Below are 20,358 nucleotides of genomic sequence, written 5' to 3'. Positions count from 1 at the left end.
TAGACATGCAATTAAAAATAAATAATTTCAAAATGAATATCTAGTGATGAGGAGCATTTTACCAAATTGTAGTCAATGCTTTTAAATATATCCTTTTACCCAGTGATTCTACATGTGAATAAGTGTGAATCTATGAGGAGACTACGTCACATAGCTACCTCTAGTCCCTTGGAACTCCCTCCCTCTGATCATATTTTATAATTAAAAAATATATATTTTTATTGATTTTTTTTTTTTTTAAGAGAGAGAGGGAGAGACAGACATTGATGTGAGAGCACAACATCCATCAGCTGCCTCCCTGCAAGCTCTGTACCCACGGTTGAGCCTGCAACCCAGGCAAGTGCCTTGACCAGCAACCTTTTGGTATATGGGATGACGCTTAACCAATTGAGCCGAAGCAGCCAGGGCTACAGTTGTTTTTTTTCTTTTCAATCGCATGTATGATCAGATTTCACATTATCAAAAGTTGCTCACACTGTCTCATTTAATCCTTTTTTCCCCTTTTTGTTGTAATGCAGATCTCAAAAGTGTTGTTTTTTCCCCCTACGTCAGTGATGGCGAACCTATGACATGCGTGTCAGCACTGACACGCGTAGCCATTTCTGATGATATGTGGCCGCCGCATGCCGAGGATGAAATACTTGCAAAATAATGTTTTTTCCTCAAAGTGACACACTACCCGAGTTATGCTCAGTTTTTTGGTGAAGTTTGACACACCAAGCTCAAAGGTTGCCCATCACTGCCCTACGTACTGCCATATGAATTTCCAAAAACTGGACATTTTCATATCAAATAACATTGCCATTGTTAACTTAGAAAATAAATTTCCCCGATTGTCTCAGAAGTATTAGTATTATGGTTGGTTTGAATTAGTATTCATACTTGGTCCACACATGGTTCCGTTTAGTTGTTATTGCTGCTTAGTCTCTTAAACTAGAGTTTTCCCAATCGCCTCTTTTTTTTAAAAATTACTTTATTGATTAAGGTATCACATATTTGTCATCAACCCCCACACACATTCCCATCCCAAACCCACACACACACGCATGCCCCATTCCCGTTGTTCGTGATCACTGGTTAGGCTCATATGCAAGCACACAAGTCCTTTGGTTGATCTATCTCCCTTGTCCCCACCCTCCCTCCCCTACCTTCCCTCTGAGGTCTGACAGTCTGATCAATGCTGTTCTTGTTCTTCAGTCTATGTTGTTCATCTTTTCCCCTAGATGAGTGAGCTCATGTGATACTAGGAATACACTTATAGGGACTGAAAATGAGACAAGCAATAATAGTTATGCTGAGAGGCAAATGAATCAGTCTATAGTGAGTTTCTTTCTGGGCCAACAGTTCTTTTGAGTCCTGATTTCTATGTCCAACAGTTGTTTATGTGTACATAACAGCAATGATATTTCAGTTCTGGATGGTGGACAAATTGTGGTAATGCAGGTCTGACCCTCTCTGGTTTGGTCCTGGGCAATCTGCAGTGACGCACATGTGCTGACTGCTAGTATGGCAAGGCGTCATCAGCGTCTTCCATCTCTGGACTGTTTCTCTTCTGTGTTCATGGCTGGAGCACTCCTGTCAATTCCTCTCTGTTGTAGGAATCCACATGGTCCAACCGCCTCTTTTTTAAATTTAATTAATTAATTAATTAATTAATTTATTTATTTATTTATGATTTCAGAGAGGAAAGGAGAGGGGGGAGAAAGATAGAAACATCAATGATGAGAAACACTAGTCGGCTGCCTCCTGCACACCCCTAACTGGGGATCGAAACCACAACCTGGGCTTGTGCCCCTGACTGGAATTGAACCCAGGACCCTTCAGTCGGCAGGCCAACACTCCACTCTATCCACTGAGCTAAATCAGTTAGGGCCCAACTTCCTCTTTTTTATGTGTTTTTCCTGTCATTTACTTTTTTCAGAAACCAGGGAAGTTTTCCTATAGATCAGGGGTCCTCAATCTTTTTAAACGGGGCCAGTTCACTGTCCCTCAGACTGTTGGAGGGCCGGACTATAGTTTAAAAAAAAACTACGAACAAATTCCTATGCACACTGCTAAGTGGGCTGCTAAGCAGGACAGGCAGCGGCGGCAAAAACACCCAGCGGGCTGGATAAATGTCCTCGGCGGGCCGCGTGTGGCCCGCGGGCCGTAGTTTGAGGACCCCTGCTATAGATAGTTCAGTATTTTAAATTTGTCACTTTGCTTCCTTGTGGTGTCTTTAAACTTGTTCAGATTCCTCATGTTTCGGTAATTGGAAGTAAACCTTCAGAGCTGTGTTATCCTTGTGGTAGCTACTAGCCCCATGCAGCTATGTAAATGGAAACCAGTTAAAATCGAATAAAATTAAAAACTCAGTTTCTTTTACTCAGTAGCCACTTAGGGTTAGTGGCTACTGTATTAACTAGCTTATCTTAATATAAAATTTCCATCATCAAAGAAAGTTCTCTTTGATAATGCTACTTTTAATAGTTTTAGATTTGATTAGATTTAGGCCCATCTTTGTTGTCAGAATACTTAGGTGGTGCTTTGTGCTTGCTAAGATTGTGCAATGGGTTTAGGTGGTGATAGCTTGATCTCTCCATGTATCTTTTCACAAGCATTAAGAGTTTTGTTTCAATTCTGAGTAAAATGTCAAAACATAACTTGAGAAAAACAGGTATAATTTTTAAAGTTTAACATTGGGTTAAACATTGTTCATATAAAAGCTTATACACAAATGTTCATAGCATTATTCATAATAGTCAAAAGTAGAAACAACCAGATGTCAATCAACTGATGAGTGGATAAACAAAATGTGGTATATCCATACAATACATATTATCCTATCTAATAGAGAGGGAATATGCTAATTGACCATCACTCCGTCACAAAGATGGCTGCACCCACAGCTGAGGCCAAGTTCAGCTGTGGGTGCATAAGGAGCCTTAACAAGCAATCAGCAGGGAACTGAGGCTACGCCCTCCCCCACCCCTGTGGGGCTTGACAGGGGACCTCAAGGTGCACTTCCCGTCCTGGTGCTGGGCTAGAGGACCTCAGGCTCCCCCTGCCCCAGCGCCAGGCTGGGGGACCTCAGGCCACGCCCCCCACCAGGTGGGGCTTGACGGGACTTCAGGCCGTGCCCCCCACCCCAGCACCAGGGTGGGGGACCTCAGACCGCACCTCCTGCCCAGTGGGGCTTGATAGGGGACTTCAGGCCACGCCCCCTACCCCAGCACCGGGCCAGGGGACCTGAGGCTGCGCCCCCCTGCCTGGCTGGGCTTGACAGGGGACCTCAGGCAGTGCCTCCCACCCAGCAGGGCTTGACGGGGGACCTGAGGCTGCGCCCCCCCTGCCGGTGCTGGGCTAGGGGACCTAAGGCTGTGCCCCCCTGCCTGGTGGGGCTTGATGGGGGACCTCAGACCATGCCTTCCACCCAGTGGGGCTTGACAGGGGATCTCAGGCCGTGTCCTTCACCTGGCGGGGCTTGACGGAGGACCTCAAGGCACGCCCCCCTGCCCCGGTCTGGGCTGGGGGACCTCAGGCCACGCCCCCCCATCCTGGTGCCAGGCCAGGGGACCTGAGGCTACGCCCCCTGCCCAGCAGGGCTTGACAAGGGTGGGACTGGCTGGGTCTAGATCTAGCCCAATGGAGGGGGGCCAGCCAGGTCTGGGTCTCACGCGATTTTGAGGTGCATGTGGGTGGCGGGGACTTGACTCTGGGTCCCGTGGTGTGCCCCAGACTCTGGCAGGAGGAAGGTTTTCATATATATTTTACTAATTTTCGTTTTTCTCTGACACTTCTATTATAGAGAAAGGGCAAATAGCAATATTAAATTATTTCCACTAATTAATCCCCTTTTAATGTGCACGAATTGCATGCACGGGCCACTAGTTTCAACCATAAAAAAGGAATGAAGTATGCCTAGCCAGGTGTGGCTCAGTGATTGAGGGTAGGCCCAGGAACCAAGAGGTCACCAGTTCGATTCCCGATCAGGGCATATGCCTGGGATTTGTGCTTGATCCCCAGTAGGAGGCATGTAAGAGGCAGCCAATCAATGATTCTCTCTCATCATTGATGTGTCTATCTCTCTCCCTCTCCCTTCCTCTCTGAAATCAATACAAATATTTTTTTAAAGAAAAGGAATGAAATAGAAGTACTGATACATGCTATAACATGGACGAACCTGGAAAACTTTATGCTAAGTTAAAGAAGCCAACATGAAAGGCCACATATTGTATGATTCCATTCTTATGAAATATCCACAATAGGCAAATCCATAAAAACATAAAGTAGATTAGTAGTTTCCAGGGTCTAGGGCAGTGATGGGCAACCTTTTGAGCTTGGTGTGTCAAACTTCGCCAAAAAACTGAGCATAACTCGGGTAGTGTGTCACTTTGAGGAAAAAACATTATTTCGCAAATGTTTCATTCTTGGCATGCGCCGCGTGTCATCACAAATGGCTACGTGTGTCAGTGCTGACACGTGTGTCATAGGTTCGCCATCACTGGTCTAGGGGAAGAGAAGGAAATGGAGAGTGACTGTTTCATCACAGGATGATGAAAATGTTCTGGAGTTAAATAGTGGAGTAGGTTGCATAACCGTGTGAATATACTAAATAAAACCACTGAACTGTACACTTTAAAAGGATAAATTTCATATTCTGAGAATTTGAAAAAGTTATAACTAGGAAATAAAATGATTTCTAAAAAATCAAGAAGAGGAGAGTGACATGGTCATTACTTTGTTGTGAATAAATTGGATTTGTGGGTAGGGAGGAGCTAGAGTTTCACTGATTAGCAATTAGGAAAATTATTCATAATAATCTACACTAATAAAAGAGTAAGATGCAAATTGACCATACCGTCGCGATGCCCACCAGCCAGTCAGGAATTAGTATGCAAATTAACCCAACAAAGATGGCAGGTTAATTTGCATATGCAGGCGCCGAGCCATGGCAACGATGCAGGTGTTCCACACTGCCCCCCTGGCTGCTCCGGGCCTCTGGGTAGTGTGGGAAGACAGATAGGCGGTTCCAGGCTGGTGCGAAAAGTTGGCTCCGGCCGGAGTGAAGGCGGTGCCAGCAGCCAGGGGAAGGAAGGCCCATTCTTGCATGAATCTTCGTGCATCGGGCCTCTAGTTGAGGATATAAAACCTTTCCTATATAACATATGTAAACAATTTGCCAAGAAAAGTGTGAAAAAATTAAAGAATAGCTAGTGAACAAACTCTTAAGAAAAAACTGTTAAATAGTGCTTTGTAATCAAAACATGAAGTAGATACTGGAGCAGGATGGAGTGGTTGTTCTCAACATGTTATACCTTTTAACCTTATCAAAAAAGTTAGCACTGTTTTCTTATTTACTCTAGTATTGAACATTAATTTTAATCATGAACTGCTTTTCTCTTCAGGATGATACGTATACAGAAAGTTACATCAGCACTATTGGTGTGGATTTCAAAATAAGAACTATAGAGTTAGATGGAAAAACGATCAAACTTCAAATAGTAAGTAATTTTTTTTTTTTTTTTTTAGTAAGTAATTTTTGAACTAGAAGTCTTTAAAATTATTTTGATAAATTTAGGATGTAATATTTTAACAAAATTGAATTTGAAGTATTTTAAGGATCATGCATCCATGATAGAGTGGTAGAATAAGAATTGTTCAGATTAAAAATGACTTGTCCAAGATTATCTTCCTCATTGAATTTTCTATTCATAAAGCAGAGAAATACATGTTTTAAATCAAACTTGTTCTTTTTCTTGTGCTTTTATCAGTGGGGTCTAAGTTGAACTTTACCTTGTCTTATAGCAAAAGTATGTTGATAATTTTCTCTGTCTTTTACTGTATTGAGTACTATGGAACATGAAAAGAAACCTAGGGAGAGGTTCTTCATATGTGGCTTAATTGAGTACAGTTGACCCTTGAATAGTGTGAGTTTTAACTGTGCAGACCCACTTATACACTGATTTTTCCCAGTTGACTCATGCAGTTCATTTGACCTAGTCAGTTCAAACCCAGGTTGTTCAAGGGTCATCTGGTGGTTGGGAATCCACACATGTGGAGGACAGACTTAAGTTATTTGCGAATTTTTGACTGCGCTGATGGTTGGCACCTCTAACTTCTGTATTATTCAAGGGTCACCTGTATTTTTTTTTTATTATTTCTGTTGTATTTATTACATAGTATTTACCAACTCTTAGAAACAGAATTTTATTGGAAAGGAACTTAGCTTTTCTAATTTGTTGTATAGTTCAAATTGATGTTGATTGTTTGCCTATAGTTCGTAGCACAACCAAGTGTCCCATAGTTCTGCCTTCAATATTTTGTGTCCCTGTGCCATCCTCGTCCCCTTATCTATCCTTACAACCCCAACCCCAAATTAAAAGTAGGCAATCATAGTAGTTCAATTATTATCACTTCAATATGGGTCTGGGATGACCAATGTAGGCATATCTATGGTTTTTAAAAATAATCTCTGGGTATCTTTTAGAGCTGGCTATTAGTATTAAGTAACATAGAAAACTAGTGACTGTTCTTTTTTATGGATAATACACTGAACTGGGAATTCTGGATTTGGAGTCAGAAAACTTGGATTTGATATCTTCATTCTGGTATTTACTAGTTAAAGAGTTATGGGTTTAACTTTAGCCTTTTTCCTGAGACTGTTTCTTATATCCAAAATGAATGTGAAAATACTTGATTTATGAACTCATAAGGTAGTTGTGAGAACCAAATCTGGTAGCTTTGTGTATGTATATATGATAATGTATATGAAAGCCCTTTGTAAACTTTTGGGCAGTACAGTAGTTCCTTATTCTAAAACCCCCAGGGGATGCCTGAAACTACAGATAGCACAGAACCCTACATATACTGTTTTTTCCCTATGCTATATACACACCTATGATAAAGTTTAATTTATAAATAAGGCACAGTATGATATTAACAATCTATAATAATAAAAGCATAATATGCTAATTAGACCAGACGTCCTTCTGGACGTCCTTCCGGATGTCATTCCGGACGACCTTCAGACAAAGCTGGGGCTGCAAGGGAAGCCCTGGTCCCTGGTGGCTGCCTGCAGCCGGAGGGAAGCTTGGGTCCCGGTTGCCAGAGGGAAGACGGTGTCGGCAGCTGGGGGAAGGAAGGCCTACTCTTGCACAAATTTTGTGCATCGGGCCTCTAGTCCTATATAATAAAAGACTAATATGCTAAGCCGGTTTTGGTCGTTTGTTCAACCAATCAAAGCATAATATGCTAATGATATGCTAAGGTTGCTCAACCGCTCACTATGACGTGCACTGACCACTAGGGGGCTCTGACTGGTAGGTTAGCTTGCTGCTGAGGTCCGGCCAATCGGGACTGAGCGAGACAGGCTGGCATGCCCTGGAGCCCTCCCATGGTCCCTCCCTGGCTGGCTAACCTCCCGCGTCCCTCCCCAGCCCCGAGTGCACCGGTGGGGTCCCTCGGCCTGGCCTGTGCCTTCTTGCAATCCGGGACCACTCAGGGGATGTCAGAGAGCCGGTTTTGGCCTGATCCCTCAGGCCAGGCTGAGGGACCCCACTGGTGCATGAATTCGTGCACCAGGCCTCTAGTATACTATAATAAGAGATATGTGAATGTGGTCTATCAAGATGATACAATGCCTACATGATGAAGTGAGTTAGATATGCTAAATGAGGGGGATGATTCAGGTCAGGGGTAGGACTGAGCATAATGATGCAAGATTTCTGGCACAGCTCAGAACAGCATGCAATTTAAAACTTGGGAATTATTTCTGGAATTTCTATTTAAAGTTTTTTTAACCACGGTTGTCTGCTGGTAACTGAAACCGTGGATAAAGGAGGGACTATTGTATACAAATGTTACTGATGACATGACATTCTCCAGAGAGGTAATTTTTTTTAGTTCTTCCCATATATGACTCTGATGAGGGGGGGGAAGGTACATTAAAAAAGAACTGTTGGTTTTGCTATAAGTTAACGCACTTGGCATTCCAAATTAGGACTTGCAAGGATATAATTTTCTGAGTGTGAAATACTTTAAACCAGCTTTCCATATTGATCCTTCCTTCCATTATATGTAGAACTTTATACTTGGCACCACCTAAAGTGAGAGGCATGTTTCAGAAAGCTGCACCCAAGCATCTTAACTACTGATGTGAAATGATTATATGTGTGATTATTGGTCTCCATAAGGTTTGAATATATATTTGTGAAACATTCTTGTGGCTGGAATGGTTCATAGTAGGTCATTCTTTGAGTCTTCCTTTTTGTCTTTGGTAGTAATTTCCTTACCCTATTTGAACATTTTTGGGAAGCTCACCAGTTTTTCAAAGAAGCTAGTTCCATTTGTAAATAACCTCTAATTGTTAAGTCTTCATATTGAGCTAAAGCCAATTTCCATTCACTTCTAGCTCTTATTCCTCTGCCTTTTGGAACTTCCTGAATGAGATTAATTTCTTTTCTGTTGGCACCTGCACTTTATTTTTATTTTGTAATCTTTATTTTTTAAAATTATTATTATTATTATTTTTTTATATATTTTATTGATTTTTTTACAGAGAGGAAGGGAGAGGAATAGAGAGCTAGGAACATCGATGAGAGAGAAACATCGATCAGCTGCCTCCTGCACACCCCCCACCGGGGATGTGCCCGCAACCAATGTACATGCCCTTGACCGGAATCGAACCTGGGACCTTTCAGTCCACAGACCGACGCTCTATCCACTGAGCCAAACCGGTTTCAGCTAAAATTATTTTTAATTTTTAAATTACATTTGACATACAATGTATTATATTAGTTTCAGGTGTACAACCCAGTGATTAGACATATGTAATTTACTAAGTGATCATCTGGATAAATCTTGTACCCATCTTATACCATAGTTACTAGAATATTATTGGCCCAGTGCACCAAATTCATGCCTGGGGTGGGGGGGATCCCTCAGCCCAGCCTGCACCCTCTCCAATCCAGGACCCCTTGGGGGATGTCTGACTGCCTCTCGCAATCTGGGACCACTGGCTCCTAACTGCCTGCCTGCCTGCCTGATCACCCCTAACCCCTCTGCCTGCCTGCCTGATCGCCCTTAACTGCTCCCCTGCTGGCCTGATTGCCCCTAACCACCTCTGCCTCGTCCTGCACCCGGGACCCAGGATTCCCTCCCTCTGGCTGGCCGTAGGCACCCAGGACCTGGGCTGGTTTCGCCTGGGCTGGCTGCAGCCGCAGGGAACCGTGGTGGGGTGGCTTTGCTTGGGCCGCAGCCGCAGGCGCCCGAGACTGGGGGGCAGGCGGCTTGTCCCTCTCCCAGGCTGCAGGCACAGGCGCAGGCGTAGCCGCTGGCCCCTGAGACTGCAGGGCAGGCGGCTTGTTCTTCTCCCGGGCTGCAGCTCTAGCCCCTGGCACCCAGGACCACGGGGCGTGTGACTTGTCCCTCTTCCAGGCTGCACGCACAGGCACAGGCACAGCCTCTGGTGCCTGGGACCACAGGGTGGGCGGCCTGTCCCTCCCCCATTTCTCTCTTGGGAGCTCATTGTGCCTAGCTGGTCTCCATTTCTCTCTCCCCAGTGTTGAGTGTCTGAGGTGTGAGGGTGTGATGACCATTTGCATATTAGCTCTTTATTATATAGGATTATATCCTTTTTGCTGTACTTTACATCCCCATGACTATTCTTAACTATCAATTTGTACTTCCTAATAATCCCTTCCCCTTTTTGACCCATCTCCCAACCCCCCTCCCATCTGGCAAACATCAAAAGTTTTGTCTATGAGTCTGTTTCTGCTTTGCTTGTTTGTTTTTTAGATGTTGACAAATACGTATTTATTGCCATTTTATTCATATTTTTAAGTTGCCCTCTTAGCGCAGTAGGCAGCGTGTCAAGTCTCATATTTTTTATCTTTTTTTCCTCTCTTAAAGAAGATCCTTTAACATTTCATGTATAACTTTTTCTTGTCTGGGATGTCCTTTATTCTTTGATTTTCAATGGTAGCTTTACTGGGTAGAGTAATCTTGTTTCTAAGTCCTTCCTTTTCATCATTTTGAGTATTTCTTGCCAATCCCTTCTGGCTTGGAAAGTTTCTGTTGAGAAACCAGCAGATATTCTTATGGGAGCTCCCTTGCACTTACCTGCTTTTTTCTTCCTACCTTTTAATTGAATTCAGAGAGGAAGGGAGAGGGAGAGAGATACAGAGACATCAGTGAAGTAAGAGAATTATTAATTGGCTGCCTCCTGCATCCCCTACTGGTGATCAAGCCCACAACCTGGGCATGTGCCCCGAATGGGAATCAAACATGACCTCCTGGTTTATAGGTCATGCTCAACCAAAGCGCCACACCAGTTGGACTTTTCTTCCTGCTTTTAAGATTACATTTTGTATTTTAATTATGTGTCTTGGTATGGGCCTCTTTGGGCTCATCTTGTTTGGGACTTCTGTACTTCCTGGATTTGTATGTCTATTTCCTTCACCAGGTTAGGGAAATTTTCTGTCATTGTGTTTTCAAATAGATTTTCAATTTCTTGCTCTCTCTCTCTCCTCCTTCCAGTACCCCCATGATGTGAATGTTGGTATGCTTGAAGTTGTTCAGAGGTTCCTTACACTATCTTTTTTTCTTTTTGTTCTTCTGATTGGGTGTTTTTTTGTGAGTTTTTTTTTTTTTGTTTTGCTTCTTTTATTCCAAATCACTGATTTGATTCTTGGCTACATCTACTTTACTGTTGATTCCCTGTAAATTATTCTTCATTTTAATTAGTATATTCTTCTTTATGGTTTCCATGTCTTTTTATGTTCTCACTAAGTTCATCTATTTTTTTCTCTAAGTTCATTGAGCATTCTTATAACCAGTGTTTTGAATTCTGCATCTAATAGATTGCTTGTCTCCATTTTGTTTAGTTGTTTTTCTGGAGTTTTGTTTTATTCTTTCATTTGGAACGTATTTCTTTTTGGCAGACTCCTCCCTTCCCCCCGTGTTTGTTTCTGTGTATTAGGTAGAGCTGCTAGGTCTCCCAGGCTTGATAGAGTGGCTTAATGTAGTAGGTGTCCTGTAGAGTCCAGTGGCAGTCCAAGTGCACCCCTTGTGTGGGCTTTGTACACCCTGTTGTAGTTGAGCCTTGATTGCTATTGGCTTGTCAGTGGGAGGGATTTACTCATGGGCTTATTGGCTACAAGGACTGGCTGTGACTACTGAACACAGTGGAGGATCATCTGTGCATGAGTCCACCTTATGGAGTAGGATTTACTTCCGATGCTGCTGAGTCTGTCCCTTGAGTGTGTCTCTCGTGGAGGTAGTTGGGTAGTGCTTCAGTGTGATCTAAAGCTGTTCATGGGTGCCTCTTAGGAGGTGCAGGACAATGTCAGTTGCCACCTATGTTCTGCCCAGTGCCACCTGGCACGAGCTACAAAATACCTGCAGATGACTACTGCTTGTGCAGGTCTTAGAGATGCTCAGGAGAAACCGAGCTTCTGCCACTGGTATTGGGCCTGGGGCCACTTAGCAAGAGTTACGAAGCATGTTGAGGCCAGATGCTGCTTGTTTAAAATATTTTAGGAAAGCCTGAAGCATGAGCTAAGACATGCCATTCCTATGGAAAAGTCACTGGAAACAGCTTGAGTGGGCCTGTAAGTTGGGTGGGGAAAGTCTCAGGGAATCATGGGGCCTGGGGGCAGAGAAGACAGTGATAGCCAGGTTTAAGGAGACTCAGATATGGCACCTGTCTGACAGGGAGAGCTAAGCAAAGGAAAAATGGCCTCTGCCAGCACTTCTGTATGGGAGAAAGCTGCCCCTCTAGCTCTCACCCTGATGCCAGACAATTCAGTTCCTCCTTGTATATCCCTGGAGCCTTTCAAGCTGCTGCTCCAGTGCTGGAGCTCAGAGCAAGTGAGTCAGAATAAGTCCGTGCTTGGGCCCTTTATTAGGAACTGGTTAGGCCCGGCTGGTGTGGCTCAGTGGTTGAGCATTGATCTATGAACCAGGAGGTCACGGTTCGATCCCTGGTCAGGACACATGCCTGAGTTACAGGGTCAATCACAGTAGAGGGTGTGCAGGACACAGTGGATTAATGATTTTCTCTCATCATTGATGTTTCTCTCTCTCTCCTTCTTTGAAATCAATAAAAATATATTAAAAAAAAAATAAAAGGAGTTGCCTGGGATTCTAGCAATCCTGTTTCACTCAGCCACTATCCCTTCTGGTTTTTATAGCCAGAAGTTACGGCAATTTCTCTTCCTGGCACTGGAACCCTGGGTTGGGAGGCCTGGTGTGGGGCTGGTATCCCTTGCTCCTCGGGGAAACCTTGGGTATCCCTTGTGATTTTTCTGTGCCACACATGGGTGTTGGACCAGCCCAGCCCTTTCTGTGTCTCCATCTCTCCTATCAGTGTTGATATGGTTTCTTTTTATCCTTAGTTGGGACTTCTATATTTCAGGTGGTTCTGAATGATGGTTGTTCTGTAGTTTAGTTGTAATTTTGAGGTGGTTGTGGGAGGATGTCAGTACTGCCCAACTTGCCCTTTGTGTTGATCTTATCACAATCTCTACATCTGAAGTTAGCGTTTCCCTTCTGGAATCATGTTTTCAGAATCTTTTACATTTTATAAATGCTTTTTATTAAGATGGATTCCTGAAATAAAGTACGATATATAATCTAGCCAGTGTGGACTATATGAGGTAAATCCCCCCTTAATTTGGACTCTGAATATATATATTTTTCCCCTCTTGGATGACAGGGATTCATGGCCTTTTCTCATCATTAATCCATTCAAGGATAGGGGGGAAAAAAAAAAAAAGTGCACCTGGATTTAATTACATTTGCTATCTCAAGTTGAATTACCTTCTAGTTTGGATTTTATCGCTTTGGGTTTGTAACTTTTTGGAAAGTCTTATACTTTGTGACTATAGCTTTTGAATCTGAATGCTAGATTTTACTTTTAGTATTTTTTTAAAATATATACTTATCCATTTCAGAGAGCAAGGGAAAGGGAGAGATAAAAACGTCAATGATGAATCATTGGTTGGCTGCCTCCTGCACGCCCCACACTGGGGATCAAGCCTAAAACCAGGTATATGCCCTGACTGGAATCAAATGGTGATCTCCTGACACTCAACCACTGAGCCATTCCGGCTGGGCAGATTTTACTTTTAAACCCATTCATTACATTTCATCTTGCAAGGCTTGAATTATCCTTCCAAGTTTTCTGGGTCTCTCAAAATCATTACGTTGATCTATATTTTAATTATCCTTTCAGTTTTTCCTTTTCAAGTGTGCCCTCTGGGTCTTTCTCAGAATTAGTGATTACAAAACCTTCAGTAGGGCAGGGCAGCTATGGGATCCAGACCCACAGCATGAAGGCATCCTTCTGTGATTGTTCACTGATGACGCATTTATGGACATGCTTATGTTATGCCAGGCACCCCCCAAGAGGTTCGAGGTTACAGAGAGAAATTATTAACATAGCCTCATAGAAGGAGAGATCCCATTTCAGTGGGACTGACAAATATGGGAAAGTCATTAACCCTGTGATTATGAGAGTAAATGAGAATTATATACAAAGGGTGATCAATTACAGAGGAAGGTACTATTATGTAGAGTCAGGAGTTTTCAGAGTGGCAAGGAGACACCAGAAAGTTTATTCTTTGGATATCTTGCTTAATCATTTACAATTCTTTGTTAACATTTATGCATAAACAGTTTCTTCTTTGTGCTATTTTTGTGCAGAGGGTTGTTGTGTGGAAAAGGGAAGGAAGAACTTTCTTCTGTATATAATCCTTATTACCCCTCACAGAGTAATTGGTTTTCTCATGTTTGTCTCTCCCACTTAAATGAGATAGCGCTGTTTTGTTCATCTCTGTAACCTTGAATCTAAGTGCCTGGTGTAGTGTAAGCATTTTCATAATATTTTATTGAGCAGCTTCTACAGGTAGGCATTCTGCTAGGCATTTTACTAACGTTAGTTTATTTAAACCCATTTAACAATCTATAAGTTGAGTTACACCAAAGATTTATAGATGAGGAAACTGTTAATTGACTGTCCCCAGCGTTAAATAACCAGGAGCCTAGATGTGATGTTTTGAAGTCAGATTGGCTTGACTCCAAAGCTCAGGCTTCTCCAAGGAATCCTGAAAGACTTTGACACTTTTAAAAAATATATATTTTTATTGATCTCAGAGAGGAAGGGAGAGGGGGAGAGAGAAAAGTCAATGATGAGACTGAATCATTGATTGGCTGCCTCCTGCACGTCCCCTACTGGGGATCGAGCCCGAAATCCAGGCATGTGTCCTTGACTGGAATCGAACCAGGGACCCTTCAGTCCACAGGCCAACGCTTTCTCCACTGAGCCAAACCGGCTAGGGTGACTTGGACACTCTTTACTGATACAGATCTAAAGTCTTTTGGGCTCTCAGGCCAGTACTTTGAACAAAACAAAACAAAACAAAAATGAAGCTGTTGTGACTTGTTTTCATTTGTTTTAGATGAATGATGTTAACTTTATTTGATTCATTAACTTTTCCCCTGGAGTGTTAAATTACAGGCATTATATTTTACTCCAAGTATAGGTTGGTATGCATTTCTATTTTCCTATGTAAACATTATCACATCTAGCAAAACTGACACTAAGGCCTCAGTATTATCTAGTATCCCGTCTGTATTAAAATTTCCCCCCAATTTGAATTTAACAGCTCTTTGCCCACTGGAAAAGACAGTGATTTCACTGAGTGCTCCTGAAGCAGTTTTGTTTTTTTAAATTTTGCCATTTAAAACATTGGAGAGGATCAATGCCAAGTTCACAGATAGACTCCAGAACTTTCTAATCCCCTCCCTATAAAGGCTATTGCATCTTGATCTTCACTTGTCTTAGACTTCAAATCCATTTACTTTTACAGTAACTATTCTGTTATTTCTCCATTAATCAAGATATTACTTTTTACCAGTATCATAGGTGTTACCTTTTACCAGTGGGGTAGGTAGCTATTCTAATTATACAAATTTTTAAAGAGGCCATTGTCTAAGAGCAATTTAAACAAAATTCTCATTGTCCTTGTTAATACCAAGGCTTTTAAAATCTAACAATTGAGTTTCCTTTCAGTTTTTTATTAAACCCAGAATTTTAATATAGTAATTTAAGTGAGTGTTTTTGGTGTTTAAGTCTAAATGGTGAAGTGTGGAAAATTGCTTTTAAAATGAATTTTATGAAAGTATTTTGAATCATCTTCCTTACATTGTTTTCCCTAGGATTAAGATAATACTTTCCAGAGATGGTTAAAGTGCTATCTTGACTGGTATTTACCTTAATTAGATCCTTTCAGTGCATTCCATGATGCTAAAACATGCTAGCAAATGATATTGTCTATGTGTGAGTGTTAAAGGGCAGTAGCCTTCCTAATCAAGTCAACCTGTTTATGCAGTCATTCTGATTGTCTTGCACAGTTCTAAGAATAGTAGGGAGTATGAAAAGTATGACATAGTTCTTAATCTCAAAGAGCTGGTGTAATATTGGTAGCATAGCCATAAGCTAAATTGTAGGCACTACTTTTCTGGACCTTCAGGTATTTAGCAGTTATGTATTTAGTAGTGTGAGCACTGAGGGCTAATGTTTCCATATCAAATCCTGGTCATTTCTGTACACATGTAAACTAAACTGTTCCCCCTCCTCCTGCCCCTTTCCCCAACTCTATCTTAATGGAATTGTTTGGATTTCTTGATTATTTTATAATAGTGGGACACAGCAGGCCAAGAAAGATTTCGAACAATCACCTCCAGTTATTACAGAGGAGCCCATGGCATCATAGTTGTGTATGATGTGACAGATCAGGTAAGTTCCAGGAGGAAATTGTATTACAGTGACCAAGTAGGAAGTTACTATTTGATAAATAGCTATCCATTTTATTTATATGGACAAAAACTAAACATTATTTGGGCACCTAATGAATTGGTCAGCCAAAATGTCATATTATTTTTCTTAAGAGAATGTTTAGTATTTGGTTTTACATTTGCTTTCAGGGACTCTGGTTATATTTTTTATCAACTAAAAAACTGATCGTTTTGACAAAGAGTTTATAGGGAGCTGCAGGTTATTTGGCTTATACCATTTTTTTTGGTGTTAAATAATAACGAATATGCCTAATAGACTTGTCAGAATTGTCAAAAACAAGATTATGAGTCTGCCTGTGGAGGTTGAGCTAGAGGAAGATTTTAGGAGGACAAAGAATATCTGAAGATGAGCTTTTGAGAGGTGGTGGTGGAGGTACAGGGATAGCGTAAAGAATGTAGTCCAAAGACCATAAGAATTGTTGACAGAAAATTAGAAAATTTCAAGTTTTTTTTTCTATCAAAGAATAAAAGATAAAAGTTTAGAACTTATTTTTCTTATAGCAAATGTTAAATGTCACTTCAACTATGATATAGCTAATTAAGAGATAACTGGAATCATAAGACTTTAGATTCAGTGCCTTGAGAAGTATTAGGTGATACAACAGGAGAAAATAGCGCTAATTTCAAATCTCATGTCATTATCATGAAATACTTAAAAATAAAAATTTTCTCAATATGATTGTGGTAAAAAAACAAACAAGTATCTTTGGACCCATTTACTTAATTTTTTTTTTGTCTCTAGTAGTAACACTTAAGCTATCTATTCATAAACCAAAATAATCAAATTTCAATTCAAATTTATCAAATTTGCTTGAGCTATAGTTTGATGCTGAGCTGTATTTCTCTGTTAAATAAGGTATTTTTATCCTCAAGCCTTCAAATTCTAATTTATTTAGGTATGGATAGTCATTGTAATATTATCAGTTTACTTCTTAACCAGCGCAATAGTAATTATCTTGTAGCTAGAGTTGCTTCATTAACTCTTTAGGTTAAGAAAACACCTCTTTTATCTCTCGCTTCATTAGAACAGTTGTTATATAGAATAGAGCTATATTATCATCCTTAAAAATGTCTGTCTTCTTAGGAGTCCTTCAATAATGTTAAACAGTGGCTGCAGGAAATAGATCGTTATGCCAGTGAAAACGTCAACAAGTTGTTGGTAGGGAACAAATGTGATCTGACCACAAAGAAAGTAGTAGACTACACAACAGCAAAGGTATGTTTAAAGTTGATTTTCAAATTGAATTTGAATTATGAGTCATACAATGATCACAACCACCTTTTGCTTTTAAAAGTGTACTAGAATACTTTAAAATAACAATTTTTTTAATGGTGTCTGTTTGGATTCAGTGAACTTAGTCTTTCCTCACTGCTCATTTTAGACAGAAATGCACTAAAAGTGAAAAAGATTTTTTCAGCCCTGACTGGTTTGGCTCAGTGGATAGAGCATCGGCTTGCGGACTGAAAGGTCCCAGGTTCGATTCTGGTCAAGAGCATGTACCTTGGTTGTGGGCACATCCCCAGTGGGGGGTGTGCAGGAGGCAGCTGATCGATGTTTCTCTCTCATCGATGTTTCTAACTCTCTATCCCTCTCCCTTCCTCTCTGTAAAAAATCAATAAAATATATTTAAAAAAAGAAGAAGATTTTTTCAGTGTTAATTATGCTTTATTATTCTCTTAGGAATTTGCTGATTCCCTTGGAATTCCATTTTTGGAAACCAGTGCTAAGAATGCAACGAATGTAGAACAGTCTTTCATGACAATGGCAGCTGAGATTAAAAAGCGGATGGGTCCTGGAGCAACAGCTGGTGGTGCAGAGAAGTCCAATGTTAAAATTCAGAGCACTCCGGTCAAGCAGTCAGGTGGAGGTTGCTGCTAAAATTTGCCTCCGTCTTTTTCTCACAGCATTGAATTTGCAATCTGAACCCAAGTGAAAAAACAAAATTGCCTGAATTGTACTGTATGTAGCTGCACTACAACAGATTCTTACCGTCTCCACAAAGGTCAGAGATTGTACATGGTCAATACTGACTTTTTTTTTATTCCCTTGACTCAAGACAGCTAACTTCATTTTCAGAACTGTTTTAAACCTTTGTGTGCTGGTTTATAAAATAATGTGTGTAATCCTTGTTGCTTTCCTGATACCAGACTGTTTCCCGTGGTTGGTTAGAATATATTTTGTTTTGATGTTTATATTGGCATGTTTAGATGTCAGGTTTAGTCTTCTGAAGATGAAGTTCAGCCATTTTGTATCAAACAGCACAACCAGTGTCTGTCACTTTCCATGCATAAAGTTTAGTGAGATGTTATATGTAAGATCTGATTTGCTAGTTCTTCCTTGTAGAGTTATAAACGGAAAGATTACACTATCTGATTAATAGTTTCTTCATACTCTGCATATAATTTGTGGCTGCAGAATATTGTAATTTGTTGCACACTATGTAACAAAACAACTGAAGATATGTTTAATAAATATTGTACTTATTGGAAGTAATATCCAACCGAATGGTGATAAGTATTGTTTTAATTCTTATGGTTAAAGGGAAAGAGAGCCTTGCATTATTCCTAAAACATCCATTTGTGTGTGCAACCAGGGCATTGTAGACCTACCTTAGAGCAGCATCCATTATGCTTTCCAGATAATACACCTAATAAATGACCTAGGGAAGCTTTCTGCTGGGTAGGATTTTAGCCAAGCTTAGTGGTTCAGGGAGATTAAATTGTATGGAAAACAAGTTTATGCTATATAGCCTGTTATCTCTGATCCTTCTCTAAAACAATCTGAAATGGCTTCATTAATCAATACTTTAATTTTTTTATGTGGTAAAGGTGGAAAGCATCACCTTTCCTTAATTGGCAAATGATCAGACCAACACATGTGCTAATATTTCTTCCATGCTCGGGGTCAGATGCCAACTATTTTATCCTCCACAACTGTGTAACTTAGGTTGGAAGAGAGGTAAAGCATTAAAAAGTAGAAAGAAGGAAAATTTTAGTATTTGATTGCCCTAATTTTAGAAATTATTTCCCTAAAAAGTAACTGAAAACATGAACGTTAGATGGGAATAAGTGAGAGAAATATATTTATTTCTGTGGGATTTTGCACATGTGAGAATTTTGTTAAATAGGACCTTAAAGATTCTAGGGTTTGTTTTTTATTGTGGGAAACAGTCTTTTGCTAACACTGGCATTTTAAGGTAATAGAAATCAAAGGCTGTTTCCCTGGGGGTTGAAGGTAGCCGCCAAAATATTCTTTACTTAGGGGCTTGGGATGTGGTTGTTGGCAACACATTTTATGGTGGGATCTTGAATTCAATGATAAAATTTAAATTAAAAACAAGCCAAAAACTAAAGGTTTTTATTTTTATTTTCACTAAACAGGCAATTGAAATACATGGTACAAAAATAAGTGGTAAGATTATTGTAAAATGAAATGGACAGAATATTCCACTTAATTTTCCTTCTATGAGAATTTCACAATAAAATCATAGTTTTACTTTGTATTATAGATGTGCTTGTTGGATCTATTCATCCTCACATAAGGCATCTGAACTCAAATGATCAAATTGTTATTTGGGTGAAGATTTTTTTAAAAAATGCTTCAAAAGGTATTTTTGCTTTACAATATGGTATAAAGGGGGAAATAATTCAGAAACTATCTTCTAAAGTAGATAAAAGATACAAATGTTAGTGTGACGCCATGCACTTCAGTTTTATACAGCAAGTTGTTCAAACTGTCAGCTTATTCTTGGTGAGTTGGCAAAAACATTATATGAATTTATTTTAAGATGTAAGCATATTTACACACTTAGTTTTGAAAATTTTAGTGTTCTTTCCCCCATGACAGTCAAAACTGGAGCGGAGTGTACCTAAGCAACATGTTTCAGCATGCTCCATTGTTTGCTTTTATGAATATGCCAATAAATGCAGTCTTAAAAAAAAAACACATCCCATTCCTCCCCCCTTTTCAAGTACACACATTTCAAGCAACTATGGGCTTTTATCTAGTCACTGGTTGAACTATAAACTGTAAGTGGCTACCATGAATTAGCTAATGTAAGAGTAAGCTAAATCTAAGCAGTGCAGTCTCTGGGAAATCCTTGGAGAATGACAGCTATTTTGGTCTAAGCAGTAACTTCCTATTCTTTGACCTTGGATTGAAATTTCCTTTAGCATACATGTTGCCATTGCAGCATATTTTTACATCAACCCTTCTTTATGTTCCCATTTAAGCTTCAAAACGGCCCTGTGTTGACATTGTATTTGATTTGCAGATGAGCTCAGCCATTGAGCTGCAACAAGAACCTATGTCTTGAAACTAGCAATACTGCCACCTCCCTGTGGAATTAACTTTTACTAATTTAAAGGACTAGGAAATTTTCCTAGAGGTAAATTTGTGATTTCATAATCACACTTATGCCACCATAGGCCACTATTGTCCTTAAGGCTAATGTGTACCACTGTGCACTGGCCAGCCAGGCCACTTGAACTGTAACCCAGCCATGTTGGCTCATGGAA

General features: G+C 40.5%; 1 protein-coding gene across 2 annotated transcripts in view; it reads left to right on the top strand.

The window, feature by feature from the left end:
• Nucleotides 1-19,343, top strand: part of RAB1A (RAB1A, member RAS oncogene family) — a 38,827-nt gene extending 19,484 nt beyond the window's left edge. Inside the window, exons 3-6 of one of the 2 annotated variants that reach the window (XM_008147539.3) lie at nucleotides 5,388-5,483; nucleotides 15,686-15,781; nucleotides 16,925-17,056; nucleotides 17,522-19,343. In XM_008147539.3, the coding sequence (XP_008145761.1) occupies nucleotides 5,388-5,483; nucleotides 15,686-15,781; nucleotides 16,925-17,056; nucleotides 17,522-17,719 (522 nt within the window). In that variant the 3' untranslated portion in view covers nucleotides 17,720-19,343. The remainder of the gene's footprint in view (nucleotides 1-5,387; nucleotides 5,484-15,685; nucleotides 15,782-16,924; nucleotides 17,057-17,521) is intronic. The other variant, XM_008147540.3, reaches the window with a different exon arrangement.
• The last annotated feature ends 1,015 nt before the right edge of the window (nucleotides 19,344-20,358 follow it).

The sequence above is a fragment of the Eptesicus fuscus genome, chromosome 16 (assembly GCF_027574615.1).
Source record: "Eptesicus fuscus isolate TK198812 chromosome 16, DD_ASM_mEF_20220401, whole genome shotgun sequence".
Taxonomy (NCBI): domain Eukaryota; kingdom Metazoa; phylum Chordata; class Mammalia; order Chiroptera; family Vespertilionidae; genus Eptesicus; species Eptesicus fuscus.
This window is presented reverse-complemented; position numbering and strand designations above follow the sequence as displayed.